This window comes from Zea mays, chromosome 9 (genome assembly GCF_902167145.1).
Source record: "Zea mays cultivar B73 chromosome 9, Zm-B73-REFERENCE-NAM-5.0, whole genome shotgun sequence".
Taxonomy (NCBI): domain Eukaryota; kingdom Viridiplantae; phylum Streptophyta; class Magnoliopsida; order Poales; family Poaceae; genus Zea; species Zea mays.
Window position 1 is genome coordinate 144,810,653 of NC_050104.1, and position 22,819 is coordinate 144,833,471.

The following is a 22,819-nucleotide window of genomic DNA, read 5'->3' on the forward strand; positions in this document are numbered from 1 at the left end:
GGACGTTGGGAGGCTGTCTGTTCGATGGCGCACCGGACAGTCCGGTGCACACCGGACATGTCCGGTGCCCCCGCCACGTCATCACTGTCGTTGGATTCTGACCGTTGGAGCTTCTGGCTTCTGGGCCCGCCTGGATGTCCGGTGCACACCGGACATGTGCTGTTCCTTGTCCGGTGCGCCAGTATGGGCGCGCCTGCCATCTGCGCGCGCAGAGCGCGCATTAAATGCGCCGCAGGTAGCCGTTGGCGCCGAAATAGTCATTGCTCCGCTGGTACACCGGACAGTCCGGTGCACACCGGACAGTCCGGTGAATTATAGTGGAGCGGCTGAAGTGAAATCCCGAGGCTGGCGAGTTCGGAGGTCGCGCTTCCTTGGAGCACCGGACACTGTCCGGTGTACACCGGACAGTCCGGTGAATTATAGCGCGCCGGCCTGAGAAATTCCCGAAGGTGACGAGTTCGAGTTGGAGTCCTCTGGTGCACCGGACACTGTCCGGTGTACACCGGACAGTTCGGTGCTCCCAGACCAGAGGTGCCTTCGGTTGCCTTTTTGCTCCTTTGTTGAATCCAAAACTTGATCTTTTTATTGGCTGAGTGTGAACCTTTTACACCTGTATAATCTATACACTTGGGCAAACTAGTTAGTCTAATTATTTGTGTTGGGCAATTCAACCACCAAAATTAATTAGGGACTAGGTGTAAGCCTAAATCCCTTTCAAATATCGCCGAGGATGGTGTCGACGAGGTGATCTCGTTGGATTGCTTGATGGACTCTTGGGTGTGGCGGCCTTTGCTCTTCATCCTCCTTGTCTTGATCATTTGTATCTCCCCCTTGATCATTGCCATCATCTTGAGGTGGCTCTTTTGATTGATCTTCTACTTCATCAACTTGAGCTTCAGCCTCATTTTGAGTTGGTGGAGATGCTTGTGTGGAGGAGGACGGTTGATCTTGTGCATTTGGAGGCTCTTCGGATTCCTTAGGACACACATCCTGAGAGCACCTAGAGGGGGGGTGAATAGGTGATCCTGTGAAACTTAAACTTATAGCCACAAAAACTTGTTTAGTGTTAGCACAATTATCGCCAAGTGGCTAGAGAGGAGTCTCAACAAAACACAATACCACAAGAGATCAAACACAGAGATGACACAGTGGTTTATCCCGTGGTTCGGCCAAGACCAACGCTTGCCTACTCCACGTTGTGGCGTCCCAACGGACGAGGGTTGCAATCAACCCCTCTCAAGCGGTCCAAAGACCAACTTGAATACCACGGTGTTTTGCTTTGCCTTTCAATATCCCGTTTGCGAGGAATCTCCACAACTTGGAGTCTCTCGCCCTTACACTTGAGATTCACAAAGAAATACGGAGTAAGGGAGGAAAGCAACACACACAAATCCACAGCAAAATGCGCACACACACGGCCAAGAATCGAGCTTAAAAGACTATCTCAAAGTTCTCACTAGAACGGAGCTCGAATCACTGAGAGTGACAAACGAATGCGCAAAGACTGAGTGTGGATGATCAAGAATGCTCTAAGGTTGCTTGGGTGTCTCCTCCATGCGCCTAGGGGTCCCTTTTATAGCCCCAAGGCAGCTAGGAGCCGTTGAGAGCAAATCTGGAAGGCCATCCTTGCCTTCTGTCGTCGGGTGCACCGGACAGTCCGGTGCACACCGGACACTGTCCGGTGCCCGATCTCCTTCCTAAAATGGCGCAGCCGACCGTTGCAGATCTGGGAGCCGTTGGCGCACCGGACATGTCCGGTGCACACCGGACAGTCCGGTGCCCCCTTCCGACCGTTGGCTCGGCCACGTGTCTCGCGCAGATCGCGCGGCCGACCGTTGGCCCGGCCGACCGTTGGCTCACCGGACAGTCCGGTGCACACCGGACAGTCCGGTGAATTTTAGCCGTACACCGTCGGCGAATTCCCGAGAGCAGCCAGTTCTCCCGAGTCAGTCTGGCGCACCGGACACAGTCCGGTGCACCACCGGACAGTCCGGTGCTCCAGACCGAACAGCCTTTTGGCTGTACACAGCCAACTTTTCTCTGACTCGATTTCTCCTGTTTCAAGCACTTAGACACAATACATTAGTCTTCAAAACAATGTACTAAGGCTTAGAAACATACCTTTACTCTTGATTTGCACTTTGTCCATCCATGGGTATAGATTCACATTTAAGCACTTGTGTTGGCACTCAATCACCAAAAATACTTAGAAATGGCCCAAGGGCACATTTCCCTTTCAATCTCCCCCTTTTTGGTGATTTATGCCAACACAACATAAAGCAACTAGAACAAGTGCAATATCACTTCAAATAAAACTCAAATTTATTTTGATTCAATTTTGGCATATATGGATCATCCTTTGCCACCACTTGGTTTGTTTTTGCAAATCAAAACTCAAATTTCTATCTCTAAGTCAAACACACATGTTGAAGCATAAAGAGAGTCATTCCAAAAGAGATTGATCAAAGATTTCAAAAACTCCCCCTATTTCCCATAATCAACACTTCTCCCCACAAGAGGCCAACTTTTGACAAAAGAGACAATGCAAGAGTTTTGACAAAACAAAAAGCTCTATTTTACTATTTTCAAAATTTCTCAAGTGGTAGCTGATCCATTTATTGCTTTGGCCTTTATTTTCTCCCCCTTTGGCATCAAGCACCAAAACGGGATCAATCTTGGCCCTTTAACCCCATTGCCTCACCAAAATCTTCAATTAAGAGCAAATAGGCAATAAGGGTTAAAAGATGAACTTGGAAAAGTTACTCTTTTCATCGGAGTGCAGTGGAAGTCTTGCATGGTCCAAGTCCACCTTTTCCCTTTTAATTTTCCTTCGAGACTAAAACAAGCAAACTCAAGCATATGGTTAGTCTCAAAGGGTCAAGTTGTAACACATCTCCCCCTAAAACTGTGCATCACTTTGCAACGGACTTGTGAGGTCCAAGGAGTGTTTGTACAACTTGAGCACCATACTAAACAACAAAATGCAAAAAGGAACATGATCAAAAGCATAAATACATGTATGCTACAATTCAATCCAAGTTCCGCGAATCTAAGACATTTAGCTCACTACGCAGCCTGCAAAAGGTCTTCTCGTCTAGAGGCTTGGTAAAGATATCGGCTAGCTGGTTCTCGGTGCTAACATGAAACACTTCGATATCTCCCTTTTGCTGGTGGTCTCTCAGAAAGTGATGCCGGATGTCTATGTGCTTTGTGCGGCTGTGCTCAACAGGATTTTCCGCCATGCGGATAGCACTCTCATTATCACATAGGAGTGGGACTTTGCTCAGATTGTAGCCAAAGTCCCTGAGGGTTTGCCTCATCCAAAGTAGTTGCGCGCAACACTGTCCTGCGACAACATACTCGGCCTCAGCGGTGGATAGGGCAACAGAAGTTTGTTTCTTAGAGTTCCATGACACCAGGGACCTTCCTAAGAATTGGCACGTCCCCGATGTACTCTTCCTATCGACCTTACATCCAGCATAGTCGGAGTCTGAATATCCAATCAAGTCAAAGGTAGACCCCTTTGGATACCAGAGCCCGAAGCAAGGCGTAGCAACTAAATATCTAAGGATTCGCTTCACTGCCACTGAGTGACACTCCTTAGGATCGGATTGAAATCTAGCACACATGCATACGCTAAGCATAATATCCGGTCTACTAGCACATAAGTAAAGTAACGATCCTATCATTGACCGGTATGCTTTTTGATCAACGGACTTACCTCCTTTGTTGAGGTCGGTGTGTCCGTCGGTTCCCATCGGAGTCTTTGCGGGCTTGGTGTCCTTCATTCCAAACCACTTTAGCAAGTCTTGCGTGTACTTCGTTTGAGAGATGAAGGTGCCATCCTTGAGTTGCTTCACTTGGAACCCAAGGAAGTAGTTCAACTCGCCCATCATTGACATCTCGAATTTCTGCGTCATCACCCTGCTAAACTCTTCACAAGACTTTTTATTAGTAGAACCAAATATTATGTCATCGACATAAATTTGGCACACAAAAAGATCACCGTCACAAGTCTTAGTGAAAAGAGTTGGATCGGCCTTCCCAACCTTGAAAGCATTAGCAATTAAGAAGTCTCTAAGGCATTCATACCATGCTCTTGGGGCTTGCTTAAGTCCATAGAGTGCCTTAGAGAGCTTACACACATGGTCGGGGTACCGTTCATCCTCAAAGCCAGGGGGTTGCTCCACGTACACCTCCTCCTTGATTGGCCCGTTGAGGAAGGCGCTCTTCACATCCATTTGGTACAACCTGAAAGAATGGTGAGCGGCATATGCTAGCAAGATACGGATTGATTCTAGCCTAGCCACAGGAGCAAACATCTCCTCAAAGTCCAAACGTGCGACTTGGGCATAACCTTTTGCCACAAGTCGAGCCTTGTTCCTCGTCACCACCCCGTGCTCGTCCTGTTTGTTGCGGAACACCCACTTGGTTCCCACAACATTTTGCTTGGGACGAGGCACCAGTGTCCAAACTTCATTGCGCTTGAAGTTGTTGAGTTCCTCCTGCATGGCCAATACCCAATCCGGATCTAGCAAGGCCTCCTCTACCCTGAAAGGCTCAATAGAAGAGACAAAGGAGTAATGCTCACAAAAATTAACTAATCGAGATCGAGTAGTTACTCCCTTGCTAATGTCACCCAAAATTTGGTCGACGGGATGATCCCTTTGAATCACCGCTCGAACTTGGGTTGGAGGTGCCGGTTGCGCTTCTTCCTCCATCACGTGATCATCTTGTGCTCCCCCTTGATCACACGCCTCCTGTTGATGAACATGTTCATCGTCTTGAGTTGGGGGATGCACCATAGTTGAGGAAGAAGGTTGATCTCGTTCATCTTGTTCCTGTGGCCGAACTTCTCCAATCGCCATGGTTCGTATAGCGGCCGTCGGAACATCTTCTTCATCTACATCATCAAGATCAACAACTTGCTCTCTTGGAGAGCCATTAGTCTCATCAAATACAACGTCGCTAGAGACTTCAACCAAACCCGATGATTTGTTGAAGACTCTATACGCCTTTGTATTTGAGTCATAACCTAATAAAAACCCTTCTACAGCTTTGGGAGCAAACTTAGAATTTCTACCCTTCTTCACTAGAATGTAGCATTTGCTCCCAAATACACAAAAGTAAGATACATTGGGTTTGTTACCGGTTAGCAGCTCATATGAAGTCTTCTTGAGGAGGCGATGAAGGTAGACCCTGTTGATGGCGTGGCAAGCCGTGTTTACGGCTTCCGACCAAAAACGCTCGGGGGTCTTGAATTCTCCAAGCATCGTCCTCGCCATATCGATTAGCGCCCTGTTCTTCCTCTCTACCACACCATTTTGTTGTGGTGTGTAGGGAGCGGAGAACTCGTGCTTGATCCCTTCCTCCTCAAGGAACTCCTCCACTTGAAGGTTCTTGAACTCGGACCCGTTGTCGCTCCTTATCTTCTTCACCTTGAGCTCAAACTCATTTTGAGCTCTCCTGAGGAAGCGCTTGAGGGTCCCTTGGGTTTCAGACTTATCCTGCAAAAAGAACACCCAAGTGAAGCGGGAAAAGTCATCAACAATAACTAAACCATACTTACTTCCTCCTATGCTTAGATAGGCGACGGGTCCGAAGAGGTCCATATGTAGCAGCTCCAGGGGTCTTGATGTGGTCATCACATTCTTGCTGTGATGCGCTCCTCCCACCTGTTTACCTGCCTGACAAGCTGCACAAGGTCTATCTTTTTCGAATTGCACGTTAGTTAAACCTATCACGTGTTCTCCCTTTAGAAGCTTGTGAAGGTTCTTCATCCCTACATGAGCTAAGCGGCGATGCCACAGCCAGCCCATGCTAGTCTTAGCTATTAAGCATGCATCTAGACCGGCTTCTTCTTTTGCAAAATCAACTAAATAAAGTTTGCCGTCTAATACACCCTTAAAGGCTAGTGAACCATCACTTCTTCTAAAGACAGACACATCTACATTTGTAAAAAGACAATTATATCCCATATTGCATAGTTGACTAACAGATAGCAAATTGTATCCTAGAGACTCAACTAAAAACACATTCGAAATAGAGTGCTCATTTGAGATTGCAATTTTACCTAACCCTTTTACCTTGCCTTGGTTCCCATCACCGAATATTATTGAATCTTGGGAATCCTTATTCTTGACGTAGGAGGTGAACATCTTCTTCTCCCCCGTCATATGGTTTGTGCATCCGCTGTCGATAATCCAGCTTGAGCCCCCGGATGCATAAACCTGCAAGGCAAATTTAGGCTTGGGTCTTAGGTACCCAACTCTTGTTGGGTCCTACAAGGTTAGTGCAAATATCCTTAGGGACCCAAATGCAAGTTTTGTCTCCCTTGCATTTTGCCCCTAACTTCCTAGCAACTATTTTCCTATCCTTTCTACAAATAGCAAAGGAAGCATTTAAAGCACAATAAATTGTAGAAGGTTCATTCACTACTTTCCTAGGAGCATGAATAATATTCTTTCTAGGCACATGATGAATAGCATTTCTCCTAGACATATTTCTACCATGCATATAGGAAGAACTAGAAGCAAACATGGCATGAGAGTCAAAATCATCATAAGCATTATAACTCCTATAAGCATTTCTAGTTTGTCTCTTATCATGATACATAAAAGCATGGTTCCTTTTAGTACTACTAGCCATAGGAGCCTTCCCTTTCTCCTTGGCGGAGATAGGAGCCTTATGGCTTGTCAAGTCCTTGGCTTCCCTCTTGTAGCCAAGTCCATCCTTAATTGAGGGGTGTCTACCAATCGTGTAGGCATCCCTTGCAAATTTCAGCTTATCAAATTCATTCTTGCTAGTCTTAAGTTGGGCATTAAGACTAGCCAATTCCTCATTTAATTTGGAAATTGAAACTAAATGATCACTACAAGCATCAACATCGAAATCTTTACACCTCCTACAGATTGTAACATGTTCTACACAAGAACTAGATTTACTAGCTACTTCTAGTTTAGCATTTAAATCATTATTAACACTTTTTAAAGTAGCAATGGTTTCATGACAAGAAGATAATTCACTAGAGAGCACTTCATTCCTTTTGATTTCTAGAGCAAGAGATTTTTATGCACTAACAAATTTATCATGCTCCTCATATAAAAGATCCTCTTGTTTTTCTAGTAGTCTATTCTTGTCATTCAAAGCATCAATCAACTCATTAATCTTATTAATTTTAGATCTATCTAATCCCTTGAATAAGCATGAGTAATCTATCTCATCATCATCACTAGACTCATCCTCACTTGAAGAAGCATAAGTACTAGTATCATGAGTGCTTACTTTCTTCTCCCTTGCCATGAGGCAAGTGTGACGCTCGTTGGGGAAGAGGGATGACTTGTTGAAGGCGGTGGCGGCGAGTCCTTCATTGTCGGAGTCGGAGGAGGAGCAATCTGAATCCCACTCCTTTCCGATATGTGCCTCGCCCTTGGCCTTCTTGTAATGCTTCTTCTTCTCCCTTTTGTTCCCCTTTTCCTGGTCACTTTCATTATCGGGACAGTTAGCAATGAAATGACCAATCTTACCACATTTGAAGCACGAGCGCTTCTCCTTAGTCTTGGTCTTGCTTGGCTGTCCCTTGCGACCTTTAAGCGCCGTCTTGAAGCGCTTAATGATGAGGGCCATCTCCTCATTATTTAGCCCGGCCACCTCAACTTGCGCCACCTTGCTTGGTAGCGCTTCCTTGCTCCTCGTTGCCTTGAGAGCAATGGGTTGAGGCTCGTGGATTGGACCGTTCAACGCGTCGTCGACGTATCTCGCCTCCTTGATCATCATCCGCCTGCTTACGAATTTTCCGAGTACCTCCTCGGGCGTCATCGTCGTGTACCTGGGATTCTCACGAATATTGTTTACGAGATGAGGATCAAGAACGGTGAAGGACCTTAGCATTAGGCGGACGACGTCGTGATCCGTCCATCGCGTGCTTCCATAGCTCCTTATCTTGTTGACAAGGGTCTTGAGCCGGTTGTATGTTTGGGTTGGCTCCTCCCCCCTTATCATAGCGAATCTCCCAAGTTCGCCCTCCACCAATTCCATCTTGGTGAGCATGGTGACGTCGTTGCCCTCGTGAGAGATCTTGAGGGTGTCCCATATCTGCTTGGCATTGTCCAAGCCGCTCACCTTATTGTACTCTTCCCTGCACAAAGATGCTAAGAGAACAGTAGTAGCTTGTGCATTTCTATGGATTTGTTCATTTATAAGCATAGGGCTATCCGAGCTATCAAATTTCATTCCATTCTCTATAATCTCCCATATGCTTGGATGGAGAGAGAATAAGTGACTACGCATTTTGTGACTCCAAAATCCGTAGTCCTCCCCATCGAAGTGTGGAGGTTTGCCAAGAGGAATGGAAAGCAAATGCGAATTCGAACTATGTGGAATACGAGAATAATCAAATGAAAAGTTCGAATTGACCGTCTTCCTGTAGTCGTTGTCGTCGTCCTTTTGGGAAGAAGTAGACTCATCGCTGTCGTCGTAGTAGACGATCTCCTTGATGCGCCTTGTCTTCTTCTTCTTCCCTTCCTTTCGTCTATGACCCGAGCCGGAGTCGGTAGGCTTGTCATCTTTGGGCTCGTTGACGAAGGACTCCTTCTCCTTGTCGTTGATCACGATTCCCTTCCCCTTAGGATCCATCTCTTCGGGCGGTTAGTCCCTTTCTTGTAGAGAACGGCTCCGATACCAATTGAGAGCACCTAGAGGGGGGGTGAATAGGTGATCCTGTGAAACTTAAACTTATAGCCACAAAAACTTGTTTAGTGTTAGCACAATTATCGCCAAGTGGCTAGAGAGGAGTCTCAACAAAACACAATACCACAAGAGATCAAACACAGAGATGACACAGTGGTTTATCCCGTGGTTCGGTCAAGACCAACGCTTGCCTACTCCACGTTGTGGCGTCCCAACGGACGAGGGTTGCAATCAACCCCTCTCAAGCGGTCCAAAGACCAACTTGAATACCACGGTGTTTTGCTTTGCCTTTCAATATCCCGTTTGCGAGGAATCTCCACAACTTGGAGTCTCTCGCCCTTACACTTGAGATTCACAAAGAAATACGGAGTAAGGGAGGAAAGCAACACACACAAATCCACAGCAAAATGTGCACACACACGGCCAAGAATCGAGCTTAAAAGACTATCTCAAAGTTCTCACTAGAACGGAGCTCGAATCACTGAGAGTGACAAACGAATGCGCAAAGACTGAGTGTGGATGATCAAGAATGCTCTAAGGTTGCTTGGGTGTCTCCTCCATGCGCCTAGGGGTCCCTTTTATAGCCCCAAGGCAGCTAGGAGCCGTTGAGAGCAAATCTGGAAGGCCATCCTTGCCTTCTGTCGTCGGGTGCACCGGACAGTCCGGTGCACACCGGACACTGTCCGGTGCCCGATCTCCTTCCTAAAATGGCGCAGCCGACCGTTGCAGATCTGGGAGCCGTTGGCGCACCGGACATGTCCGGTGCACACCGGACAGTCCGGTGCCCCCTTTCGACCGTTGGCTCGGCCACGTGTCTCGCGCAGATTGCGCGGCCGACCGTTGGCCCGGCCGACCGTTGGCTCACCGGACAGTCCGGTGCACACCGGATAGTCCGGTGAATTTTAGCCGTACGCCGTCGGCGAATTCCCGAGAGCAGCCAGTTCGCCCGAGTCAGTCTGGCGCACCGGACACTGTCCGGTGCACCACCGGACAGTCCGGTGCTCCAGACCGAATAGCCTTTTGGCTGTACACAGCCAACTTTTCTCTGACTCGATTTCTCCTGTTTCAAGCACTTAGACACAATACATTAGTCTTCAAAACATTATACTAAGGCTTAGAAACATACCTTTACTCTTGATTTGCACTTTGTCCATCCATGGGTATAGATTCACATTTAAGCACTTGTGTTGGCACTCAATCACCAAAAATACTTAGAAATGGCCCAAGGGCACATTTCCCTTTCACATCCCCAATGGACATGTTCCTTAGCGCGATGCATGGAGCCTCTTCATTACCTATCTCATCAAGATCAACTTGCTCTACTTGAGAGCCGTTAGTCTCATCAAACACAACGTCACAAGAAACTTCAACTTGTCCAGTGGACTTGTTAAAGACTCTATATGCCCTTGTGTTTGAATCATATCCTAGTAAAAAGCCTTCTACAGTCTTAGGAGCAAATTTAGATTTTCTACCTCTTTTAACAAGAATAAAGCATTTGCTACCAAAGACTCTAAAATATGAAATGTTGGGCTTTTTACCGGTTAGGAGTTCAAAGGATGTCTTCTTGAGGATTCGATGTAGATATAACCGGTTGATGGCGTAGCAGGCGGTGTTGACCGCCTTGGCCCAAAACCGATTCGAAGTCTTGTACTCATCAAGCATGGTCCTTGCCATGTCCAATAGAGTTCGATTCTTCCTCTCCACTACACCATTTTGTTGTGGCATGTAGGGAGAAGAGAACTCATGCTTGATGCCCTCCTCCTCAAGGAAGTCTTCGATTTGAGAGTTCTTGAACTCCGTCCCGTTGTCGCTTCTAATTTTCTTGATCCTTAAGCCGAACTCGTTTTGAGCTCGTCTCAATAATCCCTTTAAGGTTTCTTGGGTTTGAGATTTTTTCCTGCAAAAAGAACACCCAAGTGAAGCGAGAATAATCATACACTATTACAAGACAATACTTACTCCCGCCGATGCTTATGTAAGCAATCGGGCCGAATAGATCCATGTGGAGTAGCTCAAGCGGCCTGTCGGTCGTCATGATGTTCTTGTGTGGATGATGGGCACCAACTTGCTTTCCTGCTTGACATGCGCTACAAACCCTGTCTTTCTCAAAATGAACATTTGTTAGTCCTAAAATGTGTTCTCCCTTTAGAAGCTTATGAAGATTCTTCATCCCATCATGGGCTAGTCGGCGGTGCCAGAGCCAACCCATGTTAGTCTTAGCAATTAAGCATGTGTCGAGTTTAGCTCTATCAAAATCTACTAAGTATAGCTGACCCTCTAACACACCCTTAAATGCTACTGAATCATCACTTCTTCTAAAGACAGTGACACCTACATCAGTAAAGAGACAGTTGTAGCCCATTTTGCATAATTGAGATACGGAAAGCAAATTGTAATCTAATGAATCAACAAGAAAAACATTTGAAATGGAATGGTCAGGGGATATAGCTATTTTACCCAAACCTTTGACCAAACCTTGATTTCCATCCCCGAATGTGATAGCTCGTTGGGGATCCTGGTTTTTCTCGTAGGAGGAGAACATCTTCTTCTCCCCTGTCATATGGTTTGTGCACCCGCTGTCGAGTATCCAACTTGAGCCCCCGGATGCATAAACCTACAAAACAATTTTAGTTCTTGACTTTAGGTACCCAAACGGTTTTGGGTCCTTTGGCATTAGAAACAAGAACTTTGGGTACCCAAACACAAGTCTTGGAGCCCTTGTGTTTGCCCCCAACAAACTTGGCAACTACCTTGCCGGATTTGTTAGTAAGCACATATGATGCATCAAAAGTTTTGAATGAAATGTCATGATTATTTGATGCACCAGGAGTTTTCTTCTTAGGCAACTTAGCACGGGTTGGTTGCCTAGAACTAGATGTCTCACCCTTATACATAAAAGCATGGTTAGGGCCAGATTGAGACTTCCTAGAGTGAATCCTCCTAATTTTGCTCTCGGGATAACCGACAGGGTACAAAATGTAACCCTCGTTATCCTGAGGCATGAGAGTCTTGCCCTTGACAAAATTAGACAATCTTTTAGGAGGGGCATTAAGTTTGACATTGTCTCCCCTTTGGAAGCCAATGCCATCCTTGATGCCGGGGCGTCTCCCATTATAAAGCATACTACGAGCAAATTTAAAATTTTCATTCTCTAAGTTATGCTCGGCAATTTTAGCATCTAATTTTGCTATATGATCATTTTGTTGTTTAATTAAAGACATGTTATCATGAATAGCATTAATATCAACATCTCTACACCTAGTACAAATAGATACATGCTCAACGATAGATGTAGAGGGCTTGCAAGATTTTAACTCTACAACCTTAGCATGTAACATATCATTCTTAGTTCTAAGGTCGGAAATAGTAGCATTGCAAACATCAAAATCTTTAGCCTTAGCAAGCAATTTTTTATTTTCATTTCTAAGGCTAGCAAGTGAAATGTTCAATTCTTCAATCCTAGCAAGTAAATCATCATTATCATCTCTAGAATTGGAAGTTGAAACATTACAAACATGAGAATCAACCTTAGCTAACAAATTAGCATTTTCATTTCTAAGGTTGGCAATAGTGTCATGACATGTGCTTAGCTTACTAGTTAATTTCTCACATTTTTCTACCTCTAGAGCATAAGCATTTTTAACCTTAACATGTTTCTTATTTTCCTTAATTAGGAAGTCCTCTTGGGAATCCAAAAGGTCATCCTTTTCATGAATAGCACTAATTAATTCATTTAATTTTTTCTTTTGTTCCATGTTAAGGTTGGCAAAAAGGGTACGCAAGTTATCCTCCTCATCACTAGCATTATCATCACTAGAAGACTCATATTTAGTGGATGATTTGGATTTAACCTTCTTTCTCTTGCCGTCCTTTGCCATGAGGCACTTGTGGCCGACGTTGGGGAAGAGGAGTCCCTTGGTGACGGCGATGTTGGCGGCGTCCTCGTCATCGGAGGAGTCAGTGGAGTTCTCGTCGGAGTCCCATTCGCGGCACACGTGGGCATCGCCGCCCCTCTTCTTGTGGTACCTCTTTTTTTCTCTCCTCTTGCCCTTCTTGTCGTTATCCCTGTCACTGTCACTTGATAATGGACATTTAGCAATAAAGTGACCGGGCTTACCACACTTGTAGCAAACCTTCTTGGAACGGGATTTGTAATCCTTCCCCTTCCGTTGCTTGAGGATTTGGCGAAAGCTTTTGATGATTAAAGCCATCTCCTCGTTGTCGAGCTTTGAAGCGTCGATTGGTTGTCTACTTGGTGTAGACTCCTCCTTCTTCTCCTCCGTCGCCTTGAATGCCACCGGTTGTGCTTCGGATGTGGAGGGATCATCAAGCTCGTTGATCTTCTTTGAGCCCTTGATCATACATTCAAAGCTCACAAAATTCCTGATAACTTCCTCGGGAGTCATTAGTGTGTATCTAGGATTACCACGAATTAATTGAACTTGAGTGGGGTTAAGGAAGATGAGTGATCTAAGAATAACATTAACCACCTCGTGGTCATCCCATTTCTTGCTCCCGAGGTTGCGCACTTGGTTCACCAAGGTTTTGAGCCGGTTGTACATATCTTGTGGCTCCTCCCCTTGGCGAAGACGGAAGCGACCGAGCTCCCCCTCGATCGTTTCCCGCTTGGTGATCTTGGTGAGTTCATCACCCTCGTGCGCGGTCTTGAGTAGATCCCAAATCTCCTTTGCATTCTTCAACCCTTGCACCTTGTTATATTCCTCTCTCCTTAGAGAGGCGAGGAGTATGGTTGTGGCTTGGGAGTTGAAGTGCTCGATTTGGGCTACTTCATCCTCATCATAGTTTTCATCCCCTACGGATGGTACCTGTGTACCAAACTCAACAACATCCCATATGCTTTTGTGGAGCGAGGTTAGATGAAATCGCATTAAATCACTCCACCTAGCGTAATCTTCACCATCAAAAGTTGGTGGTTTGCCTAATGGGACGGAAAGTAAAGGTGTATGTTTAGAAATGCGAGGGTAGCATAGGGGAATCTTACTATACTTCTTGCGCTCTTGGCGCTTAGAAGTGACGGACGTCGCGTCGGAGCCGGAGGTGGATGCCGATGAAGAATCGGTCTCGTAGTAGACCACCTTCCTCATCCTCTTTTTCTTGTCCCCACTCCGATGCGGCTTGAGAGAAGAGGATTTCTCCTTCATCTCTTTGTGCGAAGAAGATTTCTTCTCCTTCCCTTTGGAGGAGTCTTTCTTCTTCTCCTTCCTCTTGATGCGGGACTCTTCCGATGAAGTGCTCTCGTGGCTTGTAGTGGGCTTTTCGCCGGTCTCCATCTCCTTTTTGGCGTGATCTCCCGACATCACTTCGAGCGGTTAGGCTCTAATGAAGCACCGCCTCTGATACCAATTGATAGTCGCCTAGAGGGGGGGTGAATAGGGCGAAACTGAAATTTACAAATATAAACACAACTACAAGCCGGGTTAGCGTTAGTAATATAATCGAGTCCGGGAGAGAGGGTGCAAAACAAATCGCAAGCAAATAAGAGGTGTGACACACGAATTTGTTTTACCGAGGTTCGGTTCTTGCAAACCTACTCCCCGTTGAGGTGGTCACAAAGACCGGGTCTCTTTCAACCCTTTCCCTCTCTCAAACGGTCCTTCCGACCGAGTGAGCTTCTCTTCTCAAATGAAAACCGGGAACAAAACTTCCCCGCAAGGGCCACCACACAATTGGTGCCTCTTGCCTTGATTACAATGGAGTTTTGATCACAAGAACAAGTGAGAAAGAAAAGAAGCAATCCAAGTGCAAGAGCTCAAAAGAACACAGCAAATCTCTCTCGCTAATTCACTAAAGCCTTGTGTGGAATTGGAAAGGATTTGATCTCTTTGGTGTGTCTAGAATTGAATGCCTAGCTCTTGTAAGTGGTTGAGAAGTGGAAAACTTGGATGCAATGAATGGTGGGTGGTTGGGGGTATTTATAGCCCCAACCACCAAACTAGCCGTTTGGTGGGGCTGACTGTCGTATGGTGCACCGGACAGTCCGGTGACACCGGACTGTCCGGTGCGCCAGCCACGTCACCAAAGCCGTTGGGATTCGACCGTTGGAGCTCTGTCTTCTGGGTCCGTCTTGATGTCCGGTGGCGCACCGGACATGTACTGTAGAGTGTCCGGTGCGCCACTACACGCGTGCCTGACTTCTGCGCGCTCTGGCGCGCATTAATTGCTGTTGCAGGTGACCGTTGGCGCGAAGTAGCCGTTGCCCCGCAGTTACACCGGACAGTCCGGTGTACACCGGACATGTCCGGTGAATTATAGCGGAGCAGCCGCTGCGGTTTCCTGAAGCTGGCGAGTTCCTGAGGCCGCTCTTCCTTGGAGCACCGGACACTGTCCCGTGTACACCGGACAGTCCGGTGAATTATAACGGAGCGCCTCTGGAAATTCTCGAAGGTGGCGAGTTTGAGTTGGAGTCCTCTGGTACACCGGACACTGTCCGGTGTACACCGGACAGTCCGGTGCCCTAGACCAGAGGTGCCTTCGGTTATCCCTTGCTCTCTTTGTTGAACCCCATACTTGGTCTTTTTATTGGCTAAGTGTGAACCTTGGCACCTGTATAACTTATACACTAGAGCAAACTAGTTAGTCCAATTATTTGTGTTGGGCAATTCAACCACCAAAATCATTTAGGAAATAGGTGTAAGCCTAATTCCCTTTCAATTTTCTACGATTAAGACACCTCTCGGCCATGCACTTCTCTTCCTCCTTTACACTCGAGGACCCAGTCCCAAATCTTGTATGCAAGACAAGTGAAATTCACTCTACTTAATACATCATCTGGAAAATTGATCAGACAAACAGGAATAATCAACGTTTGGAGCATGCTCGATTGCTCGAATAAACACGAAAGAGTAGAGTCTCTAGTAAGCTTGGCCCTTGAGTGGATTGAAAAGTGAAGTTGTGTTTGGTTTTAAGCAACAACTTAACCTTATCTAGAACTTAATTACATGAAACACTACAAAAATGAATGGACTATATATTTGTATAAGACTACATTTAGTTTCAGTGTAACTGTGTAATAAGCATCCCAAAACACATATTTAACACTGTATAATGAAGTTACACACGTCATATCCAATTAAGAGTTCAATAACTATACAACGTTATTTTATTACCTAGAATGTTACCACCTAAGGAACAAAACTAAGGGCCCTTCAGGCACAGTTCCTGTCCGGCTCTGGTTTGCCTTTCTCAAGCCCTTTTTCTCTCTCTTGCTAAAATGAACTAGTAGTCAATGGAACTGTAGCAGGAGCCTGAGCTAACAGAAACCATGACATGCAGGCACTAATTAATCTAGCACACTCAGATCTGACTATCACTGAGGCTAGTTCTAGTCCAGCCGACTTTTACCGACCACCACATCGGATATCAACTGCACTACCGACCGTGTTCTCAACCATCGTCAGTCCTTATCTTCCACAACGTTCCAGTAGACAGTCTTTACCGTCAGCCTACCACTACCCCACTGCCATATCAACTTTTCTTTTTACAAACTTCAATTTAAAATGAAACATGACATTTTATTGAAAATAAACGTTCATCGAGGACATAATTAAACAAATAAAATTTAAATAATTCATAAAAACAACTAAAATGACATTATCTGAAAACAATACATAATTTAACGAAAATAAAATCTAATTTTCATGGCGCAGGCCCTAGATATGATGCTCCATTAAATAATTTAGAGATGGTAATAGACCAAACTAGCATAGATTGTGGCCTCACATTGAAGGATGGTTGCAAAGTTCGTCGGTGCTTCGGGGGTGATGGTTGATGCTACAACGAAGACCCATATCGTAGTCGTCCACATCGTATAATCCTCCACACTCATCATCAATTATTATATTGTGCAGAATTATACATGCATACATGATCACAACAAATAATTGGTGGAAAAAGAATGACTTAGACTAGCGAGAATATAGAAGTGAACCTTGAGGACCCCAAATGTTCTCTCTACATCCTTTTGTGTGTTCGCATGGCATATAGCAAACATCCTATGCTTTGGAGTATATGGGAGGAGAATGGTCTTGCAAATGTTCTCTCTACATCCTTTTGTGCGCTCGCTAGGTCGTTAATTTTTCTTCAGCTAGCGAGGTGGTACTATATAGGAGCGCTATGATATATGTGACTTCCTGTTGTGTTGGACTTGCGGCCTAACTGTGGGTTAACGGCCCACTCGTAGCCGAGAAGTGGGGAGAGCAGAACATATGTGCACTTCACGCACGACGCAAGATAACTATTGAAACTAGTGCTTTTAAAGACTAGAGATTTAAAAAAAAGAGTAAAAACTAAGTTACATTCCGAGTAGATGCAACCATGCAATTTCCTTTCCTTTTTTCTTATCTCATAACGCACACAATGGCATTTATAAACCTAAGTTCGCCTAAACGGTCTTTCCCATATAAAAATCGTTTAAACGCACATGGCGGTACGTTGTTTTCGTTTAATTATCTATTTAGCCTATTTCTTTTTTTTTTTGGTCTTATAGCCCGTTTAATGTAATACATCATAAAATAGTTTATATTCAATCCTACTGGGCTGTCTCCAGCAGAACGTCCATATAGTCATAAAAAATATTATTTTACACTATAGACTTTATTGTTTACAGATTAAAATTTAAAATACTCGTTCCAGTCTAAAATAGTAGCTATTGGTTTTTATGTCTATATTCGAATAGATAATGATGCATCTTACGCATATACAAAACACATACATTAAGTATTTAATGAATCCACTAAAACATCCAATACGAATTTTACTTTTGGATTGAGGAAGTATGAGTTAAGGGATAGATACATAAGTTGTTGGATACAATTTAATAGAGTATGTATGAGACCAATGTGAACTGATGTAAAGAACTCAATGCATTTTTATTCACAGCACACTCAAGTCATAGATCACAGCCTCACCTTTGAAGCAAATCTAATAGAGCCAGCCCATGGAGAAAGATGCAGATCAGGTGAACGGACTACTGGATGGGGCATCGACAAGGGAGGAGAACCGTTCGCTGGCGATGAATGGGAAATCTAAAACGGATACTTGATATCAACTTTTTGGTGTCGTCTTCTTTAATTGTGAATAAATATAGTATAGAATTTGCTATATAAATTTTTATTTTTAACATTGGGCTTATAAAGATTCATAAAAAGGTAAATCTCAAATTTATTATATATCTTCTCAAATAATATATATATAATTCATATATAGATACATATATTTTTTTTCATCTTTTATGTTGTAAGGACCAGATAATGTATAAACCAATTTATGCAAAATTTTATTTTTATTTATAATAATGTGCATGATAACATAAAAAAGATTGCCATTAAATTTGATACATATTTATTTTAAAATATTAGATTTGTTCTAACAATTTGGATACCCACTTTCATCCTGTCTGTGGGGGAAGACAACCGAGCATCGAAAGGGGTGACCACATGGGAGGAAAGGAACAATTTTCCGCATCGTTTTTAGGGCATATGTAACATCATTCAATATGAGGTCTATTGAAAGGTTTCGAAAGGGTTAATCGAAAAAAATATAAGTGATGTGTTTTTTTGCGAAGAGATAATCTGTGCACGACCCTCTCTCTATATTGTCTCTTAAATATGTTTATGATTTAGAATCTCCGAGTTGTATGATATAGTCTTTTATATGTCTCTTATATTTGAAAAACTGATCTAATGTTTTATGATTGTACATGCTCTTATGTTTGCTCATGCCCAGGAGAAATAAGAGAAGGATCCATTCATACAATGGGAGGAAGAAAGGGCTCTTCCGGTGCTTTTGTATAATTGGAGGAAAGCTCTTTGAACTTGGGAAACAAGGTAGGAGCGTCTTTTTGTTCGCTTTGGATTATGATTCGGACTGCTGTAGTGTAGAAAAAATAGTAGAAACCGTTTTGAATTAAAGTCAAGCGAACAACTTATAAGATTCTATATACCCTTAATATCCAGTCTATCCTGTTCGTCTCGTCTAACCAAGCAAGAGCTTATAATGCTCATATAAATTTAAGACAATTTTATTCTCCTGAACTTTTTGTTTGGTGAGGTAAAACAAGGCTCAGCGAAAGAAGCGTGTAGTGGCCCAAGCTCTCGAAAGAACGAGATGGCTACACACGATTTGGAATGACCCAACCATAAACATTTTGACTGAGATAGTGCTATGACCTTTTGTTCGCTTTTGTTAGCTTCTGGTCCGGATCGTAAACAGTCCCATAATGGTTTTCTCTTGTACCTACGCCGGATCCACGCAACATATCCAGTCCTCCTACCAACTACTCGCCGGAATTCTTCCAGAAAATCCTGAAGGGCTCCGGGCCTGGAGCACAGCCAGGCGCAGAGTGGATGGCAATGGGTCGGGTTCGGATCGGGTATGGTAAATATCCGCCCGCGACAATACCCACGGATATTACTCATACCCGCCCGTGACTATACCCGCGGGTAGGATTTTGTACCCGTGCCCGTACCCATCGGGTATCGGGCGGGTATCGGATACCCGCGGGTATAATTACACTCCACACAAATAAAATACATGGTTGACAAATGACAAGATAGAACAAAAAAAAAGGCATAATAAATCTGATTACTGTTACAGAAGCAAGCAATATATGAGTACATAGCGTTTACACTTGAATCAAACTTCAAAGTTCAATTCAACAAAACAACGAAGGTCTCTTAGAGTCTTGGACATGATTACATGAACTTGAACTGTTGGACAACAAAGAAAAAATAGCACTCGCCTGGGCTGCAGGGGCACTGCCGCATTGAGCAGGGAGCAGGGACGCAGGGCGGGCTGGGCGAGCCAGGGGCGCTCGGTTTCTGCCTTTCTGGCGGCTGGTGGTGGCTTGGATGAGAGGCTGAGAGAGAGAGACGGTGAGAGACGGTGAGAGACCGTGACCGGTGACTTGGACGTGGGCGTTCAGCGACGGCGGCGGCGGCGCGCTGCAGTACTCTCCCGGCTGCTACAACGAGAACACCTTCCAGGTCATCATAATCTTCATTTCCCTTGTGCCGATGACTCGTATTCTTGAGATGTTCTTGCTATTTATCTGCGTTGTTTCTTTCTTGGTGAGCTGACGCGTTGCCGGTTTATTTTTCCATCTACTGCTGTTCGTTCAGGGGCTGGATTTCGTGCTGTCTGAGGCTAGGAAGCATGGGATTAAGATGATTCTGAGCCTCGTGAACAATTACGACAGCTTTGGAGGGAGGAAGCAGTACGTGCAGTGGGCGAGGGAGCGGGGGCAGACCATTGACCGGTGACTTGGTGAGTGGTGACTCCGTGCGTGACTGCGTGAGGTGAGAGGACTAGGGTTCTGGATTATTGAATAAAGATGGACATTGGGCCGGCCGGTTTCTAGTGGGCTGAAAAGTGAAAACTGAAAATAATTTCGGATATCCGCTAAGACCCGCGGGTAAAAGATAAAACCCGTACCCGACCCGATTTTATCACGGGTCGGGTATGGGTGAGACCCGCGGGTTAAATTTCGTACCCGAACCCGAAACCGACGGGTCGGATATCCGTGGATATCCGAACCCGCGGGTAAAATTGTCATCACCTGCACCGCGTTCGCGTCCAAGTCCAAGTGAGGCCGGCCGCCGTTGGGCGGGCCCAGGACGGCTGTAGACCTGTACATGTCATCCAATCAATCCGTCACACGATTCAGACTGCATTCACTCACCTCCGGCGGCCTCCCACGAAGAATTCGCTCGCTTTCCCCGGTTGCCCGTCACCACTGACGCCCGCCTCCCCCGCGGCCCTTCCCATCGCCGCGTATAAAGGTTCGCTGCCGGCAACGAGAAGATGCAGCTCACCGCCACCTCCACGCTCGAAGCTCCTCCCGAACCGGCCGCATCGCCGCCATGGCAGCCGCCGCTCCTGCAAGGTGAGCACTGAGCAGAACGGCGTCCTGTCTGTCTCTGTCTGCTGTCGCCGTTCAGATTCTTGATCTAACTCCCCCCCCCCCCCCCCCCCCTGTATAAAAACGATTGTTTGTTGAACTTTCTGTGGAGGGAGATTCTTTAGTTAGTTTTTTTTAATGGAACAGTCCTCCCTCCTTCCTGTGCAGCTCCGTGAAGGAAGTGCTGCCGTCTCCCCTGACCTCCGCCTCCGAGCCCCCTCCCCTTTTCGATGGCACCACCAGGTAGGTTTTCGACCTATCAATTAATTAATTACTAAAAATCTTCACCTGTGCAGACCATGAGCTAGAAGTTAACCCCCGGTTCGGTTTTTGAGTCTCGTGAAGGTTGTACGTGGCCTATCTTTGCCCGTTCGCGCAGCGCGCTTGGATTGCTAGAAACTACAAGGTGGTACCATCACCATCACCACCGTTCTCTGATTTGTTGAAGCGGTTCTCCTTAATTTGTGGTGTCTTCCGGGAAAGGGAAACTGAAACCTTTTTCTGTTCCTCGCCGTCTGTCCAGGGTCTGCAGGACAAGATTAAGATAGTTGCCATCGATCTCGCTGACAGGCCAGCGTGGTACAAGGAGAAGGTTTATCCAGAAAACAAGGTGTGTCTGACTAATCTGCTATCCCCCCTCCTGTTCAGATTTTCCAAGGTTCATGGATACTTTGTCTTGCATTTTTCATTCACCCTTTGTTTTGTTTCCCCCGTAGGTGCCTTCTCTAGAGCACGACAACCAGGTGAAAGGAGAGAGCTTGGATTTGGTTAAGTACATTGACAGCAACTTCGAAGGTCCATCGTTGCTCCCCGAGGTAGTATGGATACATAAGATCGCCGTCGATGTAGAAATGTGTTTTTTTTTCAGGCTTGTTTAACGTCTGGACTCTGGATTCTTCACAGGATCATGCAAAGCAGCAGTTCGCTGAGGAGCTGCTCGGATACACTGACGCATTCAACAAAGCATTTTACTCATGTTTAGTCGACAGGGAAGATGTGTCTGAGGAAGCCGGTAACAGGACTAGTTCGCATGCTTGGTTTGTCTGGAAAAAAAATGTCTTTTCAATAAGATGCTAATTGCCTCATTCCATGTCTTTACATCAGTTGCTGCCTTGGACAAAATAGAAGACGCCCTGGGGAAATTCAACGATGGCCCGTTCTTCCTTGGTCAGTTCAGTCTGGTATGTGTCGCTGAACACTAGGAATCGTTCTCTCCCGTCCCGGGAGCAGGGTTCAAAATCAAATCTACATTACGAATGTGGGCTTCAGTTGGCATGTGGTTTTGTCGTGATGCGTATTTTTCATTATTACACGAACAGGTGGACGTTGCGTATGTACCGTTCATCGAGAGGTTTCAGATACTCTATTCCAATATAAAGAACTATGACGTCACAAAGGGCAGACCCAACCTTCAGAAATTCATCGAGGTAGCTCACGCCGATGGATTTCAAATTGACTAGGATTTATATCTGTAATACGTTCGTTCGTTCACTAACATTGTTTGAGACGATCCTTTTGTCATGTTGATAATGCTTCGTTGATGAGAAACTTTGTATGTCTCAGGAAGTGAACAAGATCGATGCGTACACACAGACTAAACTGGACCCGCAGTTTTTGCTTGAGCAAACAAAGAAGCGGCTTGGGGTATTGAACACTCCGTATTTTCTTAATTTTGTTCTGCCTTGATATCGATCGATCTATATTTGTTCAGCTAATTTCAAAACATTTGACCAACCTTCGTTTTGAACATCCAGATTGCTTAAAGCCTGTGACCAAGGACGAGACTTTCGCCAGAAGCACCAGCGTAGTAGATCGGAGCTCGTTTTAGTCGGTTGTGTGCTTGGATATTACATCTGGTCTTCAATAAGGCATGGCCTTCTGTAATGGCTGTGCTTCTGAAAATAAATAAACTAGTTGTCCAGGTATTATATTTGCTTTGGTGACGTGTCGATGTCACTGTATATATATGAATGGGTCGGAAAGAATGATGATGTGCAGTGTGTTCTGTGCAAATGTTGCCGAGATGAAGGATCAGTGTCCATGTAGACATTCATGTATTGCTCATATCGTGACACGGCGCATGAAAGGTTTCGGCCCCTACCACGCTCACTCGTTTTTTTTTTTTGGCTACTCGTCACTGCTGACGCTCCAACTGAATTGATTTTTTCTTCGGCTTCCCTTTCAGTTCTGACTGACCTGCCATCTTGCATGTTC

General features: G+C 45.3%; 1 protein-coding gene across 1 annotated transcript; it reads left to right on the plus strand.

The window, feature by feature from the left end:
- The first annotated feature begins 20,385 nt into the window (after positions 1 to 20,385).
- On the plus strand, positions 20,386 to 22,714 carry LOC100282090 (IN2-1 protein). Its single transcript, NM_001155003.2, has 10 exons — positions 20,386 to 20,590; positions 20,774 to 20,848; positions 20,951 to 21,011; positions 21,129 to 21,215; positions 21,322 to 21,420; positions 21,509 to 21,617; positions 21,710 to 21,786; positions 21,925 to 22,032; positions 22,169 to 22,249; positions 22,360 to 22,714. Exons 1-10 carry the CDS (start codon positions 20,568 to 20,570, stop codon positions 22,366 to 22,368), a joined length of 729 nt encoding a protein of 242 aa, NP_001148475.2. The 5' UTR covers positions 20,386 to 20,567; the 3' UTR covers positions 22,369 to 22,714.
- The last annotated feature ends 105 nt before the right edge of the window (positions 22,715 to 22,819 follow it).